This window comes from Tupaia chinensis, unplaced genomic scaffold, assembly GCF_000334495.1.
Source record: "Tupaia chinensis unplaced genomic scaffold, TupChi_1.0 Scaffold000511_1, whole genome shotgun sequence".
NCBI lineage: Eukaryota > Metazoa > Chordata > Mammalia > Scandentia > Tupaiidae > Tupaia > Tupaia belangeri.
The window spans coordinates 3,377,962-3,382,373 of record NW_006160024.1 but is presented as its reverse complement, the minus strand read 5'-3'; the positions used below and the strand labels follow the sequence as shown (position 1 = coordinate 3,382,373).

The 4,412-nt window shown below is 42.7% G+C and overlaps 1 gene segment (V, D, J or C); it reads right to left on the bottom strand.

The window, feature by feature from the left end:
- Window positions 1–2,661: 2,661 nt before the first annotated feature.
- On the bottom strand, window positions 2,662–3,208 carry LOC102492612 (immunoglobulin kappa variable 1-5-like). The segment is given in 2 exon segments: window positions 2,662–2,984; window positions 3,097–3,208. Coding segments are annotated over 2 exon segments (378 nt in total).
- Between the last annotated feature and the right edge of the window lie 1,204 nt (window positions 3,209–4,412).

Sequence of the window (4,412 nt, the reverse complement as noted above, 5' to 3'; positions counted from 1 at the left end):
ATTGTTGCTATACGGTCTCCAATTTACTGCTGGCTGTCAGATGGAGGCCATTCTCAGCAACTGAGAGTCTCCACAGTGAGTTCACTAGTTAGGTGAAGTCTCACATAAGGTGACGTCATCTGGGAGTGATAGCCTATCATGTTAACTATTTCTTACCATTTCAAAGCAAGTTACAGGATTTCCCACTCCCAAATGTATTTAACACTTATCAAATTCATTTAGCAAATTCATAGTACTTGAAATAAAATTTAGAAACCTGGGGGAAAAAAAGAGAAATATTTCTTTATCTCATTAGAATTCACTTTGTATAAATTTGAATTATATTTGAATATGTTAAGATTGATATGTCCCAGATCAGATGGTGAGGTACCTGGGGGCCTTCTCAGGTTGCTTCTGGTACCAGGCCAAATAGCTGCCCAAACTGACTGGCCCTGCAAGTGAGAGGGCCTTTTTCACCCATAGATGAGAACCAGGAAGATGAAGTCTGTCATCATGAGATCTGGCAGTATTTGAGTTTGAAAACTAAACACAAGTATCACCCATGTAGTCTGGATAGTACCCATTGTCTTGCAGTTAAGACCATGTATCTAAATCAGTCTTTAATTATTATTATTATTGCTGAACAGAGGTGATAAGTCATGGGACCTAACATCAAGAAAGTGTTCATGGATGTGCAGAACCATCATAACCTTCTCTTACTGGAAGTCCGAGTAAGAGGAGACATAGAAGTAGAGCTGGGGTTTCCATGGTTCACTGCAAGCCCTGACTGAGGCAGCCCTTCCCCAGCGCTCTGACACAGGCTTTGATGGGGGTTCTGCCCATGGTGGACTGAGAGGTCCATGCCAAGTAGCTGGGGGCAGGGCAAGTTAGGCTTCCAGCAGCAGAGTCGATCTGCCTCCTCTGCTTGGCACTGGAGCAGCTCATGCCAGGAGGTCCGAAGAGGGTGTTGGCTCAGCCTGAGAGAATTTCTGTCCTGTGGTCACAGAATTTAATCTGTGTGTCCTCCTGCCTCACCCATGTTGTGGTCTGTCCAGAGGGTGTTTGGCACAAGCCTGTGATTCCATTTCTTATTTCTTTCTCCATGTGTCTAGACATCCTTGCTAGTGCATAATTGTACCTGGTTGAAAAGAGGAGTTGGTCAGAAATATATCTTCCAGACACAACTATCCTAGGAGGTTTAACGATCTTTCCCAAAGGCCTTTGGAACTACCTCATGCGTTGTAAGATGTAGTAAAGACAATACTCAGTCCCAGCAGGGCAGACACCAGGAAAGCCACAACTGCACAAATGACAGGACCCAGGCTCTGACCCCTCAGTGTGCCAATTCCAGTCAACTATTCTTCATGGATCAAAACTCCCATTGTGCCCAGGACACTTGTGGTCTGGTACTTGTTCTTGTTTCTGTTTTTATCTTGAGTCTCTGTGCCTCAGAGTCTTCGTCTTGGAGCCTTGCTGGGTTCAAATGCTAATTCCTTCTTCCTTTGCTCAGAATGTCACCAATTATCCCCCCTGCACTTATTTTTCTAAAACTTTCTTGATAGGGAAGAATATCACTGAGTGTTGCTAGTCTGCCATCATGTCTATTTCTTCTTAATTTCTTTATAAATTCATCTCAAATATTTATGGCATCAGTTTTAATAAAATATATATGGGTAGATGTGTAAATATTGTAAAAGTCAATTTTTGCACAATAATGATTGCTAACCAGCCACTTCAAATCCAATGTCTCATACCACTGAATATTTAGTTTGGTTTACAAAACCTTTTCATGGAAGGTCGCAGGAGTAAATAACACCCACAAACTGAATGTACGTTTAATAATCTCTGACACCGGTAAACACACTTTTGATATTGTTTATCTTGGTAATTTCTCAAATTTTTAAAAAAAACTTTACTCCTTTTTAATATTAACATTTTGGATTATTCCATATAAAGATGATAATATTTTTCAAATTTTACAATCTTTGAAACATTTTCAGATGGAAGGCTCAATTGACTAGGAAATAAACTAGGTGCATTTTGAACATTTAGCTTTAAAAAGAAGTTTTGTAAATGGTCCAAATGGAGAAAAAAAAATTTATCTAAGGTAACCAACCCTTAAATCATAGTTTTTAGACCTTATATAAATCTCCTGTTATTGTATTAAAATGCAGGCACTCACTCAGTAGTTCTCAGGTTGGTCTACTATTTTTTACTTCTAATGTGCTCTCAGAAATACTGAGGGTGCTTCTGGATTCAGGACAAATTTTGAATAGTAAAGAATTTAAGTTTTAAGGAAAATAAAAAAAGAAAGAAAGAGAGAAAGGAAAACCTACCATAGGCTTTGAAAAGTTGCATCTGAGACTGATTTTCAGTATTAAAACATCTCCTGCTTGGAATGACTACAGTGGCTTTCTTTTTGCTGTATGAATACCAAGTGATGCTGCAAGTGTAATCATCTGTGTCCTTAATGAAATTAGGAGAGGCATTGTCATGTCTGTTGCTGGAGCTGAGAAGGAAGAGGAAGGAGAGCTGGGGTGCAGAAGAGCCTCCGGGGCCCCTCTACCAAAACCTTCCAGTGACTGAAAAGCTTGGCTGCATCTGAGAAACATCTCAGCAGATGGAGCCTCAGGAGGAGCAGCTGTGGCAGCCCAGCCTCACACATCTGCCTTTCTTAGTGGTTTATGTTCGGGCTTGTAACACCATGCAAGGGGTATTGTCATACTTCTGACAGTAATAATCTCCAAAATCGTCAGACTCCAGGCTGCTGATGGTGAGAGTGAATTCTGTTCCAGACCCACTGCCACTGAACCTCGAGGGGACCCCAGTATGCAATTTGGAAGCTTCATCAATTAGGAGTTTAGGAGCTTTCCCTGGTTTCTGCTGATACCAGGCTAACCACTTGCTAATGCCCTGACTCGCCTGGCAAGTGATGGTGACTCTCTCTCCTATGGATGCAGACAGGGAGGATGGAGACTGGGTCATCTGGATGTCACACCTGGCACCTGAGAGTGGAAACAGAAAAGCATATTAATTGTGTTATGAAAGGACTTCCAAGAAGGGCCAGCAGCACTAACTGCACTGTCTTGAGGGGATCCTCAGGTTCTCCTTCCTTACTTAGAAGCAAGAGCAGCAGGAGCCCCAGGAGCTCAGCAGGGACCCTCATGTCCATGTTGTGTCCTGATGGGGACTGACCCTGCACAGGCTGTGACCAGCCTATTAATAAGTCTTCAGGCCGTGGGTTGTGCCCTGAGAACATTCAAATGAGCAGGAGAAGAGGTGGGGCCAGGTGCAGCTGCAGGGCTGGTCATCTCAGGAACTCAACCCAGGCCCAGGGTCTCTAGCAGTCTTAGTTTAGGTTAGGGCAGCATAGATTTACCTGCAGAGAATGTGTTTCCCCCAGGGAACATTTTGTTACAAGACATATTTTGCAATTATGAAAACCCGAAATGGACCCAACAATTAGATAGAGTGGTATATTATAGTTGTATTTGAATTCTATAGACCATCCTTGTTTGTAGGGAATACATAGTAAAGTATCAGAGGGTGGAGCTATAAAGTCTTCAAGTTATTCTCAAATGGCTTAGGTTTCGGGGTAAAAAAATCTTTGAGTTATACTCATTATTTCTGTGAGTGTACAGTTGTCTCTTTACAAAAAAGAAATTTTATCAGGACTTCAGGACTGTGTTTCATATATTCAGAAGTATTTTGTAATAACCTTACACTACTATTTTTATCAGCATAAGGTCAAGCGACTTACTGAAGATCCATAAAGATAATACAAGTTTCCCAAATGCGTGGGTCACTTACAGATCCACCATTATTCAAGGCTCCAGGCTCTCTACTCCTCAGGTCTAAGTGGGGAACACCTGTGTTCTTTTTTTTTTTTTTTTTTTGCTATAGGTCACATGCACTCACCTGACAGACAGAGAGAGACAGAGAGCTAGAAAGCGAGAAATCACCCCCCCAGAGGGAATGGCCACACCACAATCCCTTCTCCTCCATTCACCTCTCAGGATCTTGGGCACGCACGCACACGTGCCCGGCATGAGTTTAAGCCACCCGGTCGGGGACTCGAGTCGCGGTCAACTACGTGGGAGTCCAGCGACATAGCCATTACGCTAACTGCTGGTTCCAACCTGTGTTCTTGGTGTAGGAATTGCTATATTCTTCCCTGTTCTGCTCTCTAGTATTACTCCCAGGGTTCATCCTGGTGAATGGCTGACTAGTGGTGCCAGACCTCATTCCATCAATAAAGTCACTGTTCTTTCCTTCTAACCATACAAGCCTGAATTAGGTAATCTTGAGACATTGGATCAGACCAGGTCCCTAGAATCAATCTTGTCCCAATAGGAAGAAGGGCAAGACCACGTCACCTAGAAACTGCTCTGAACTGACCCCTGCCTGCATGTTCCTGGAGGTTCAGGTACAGC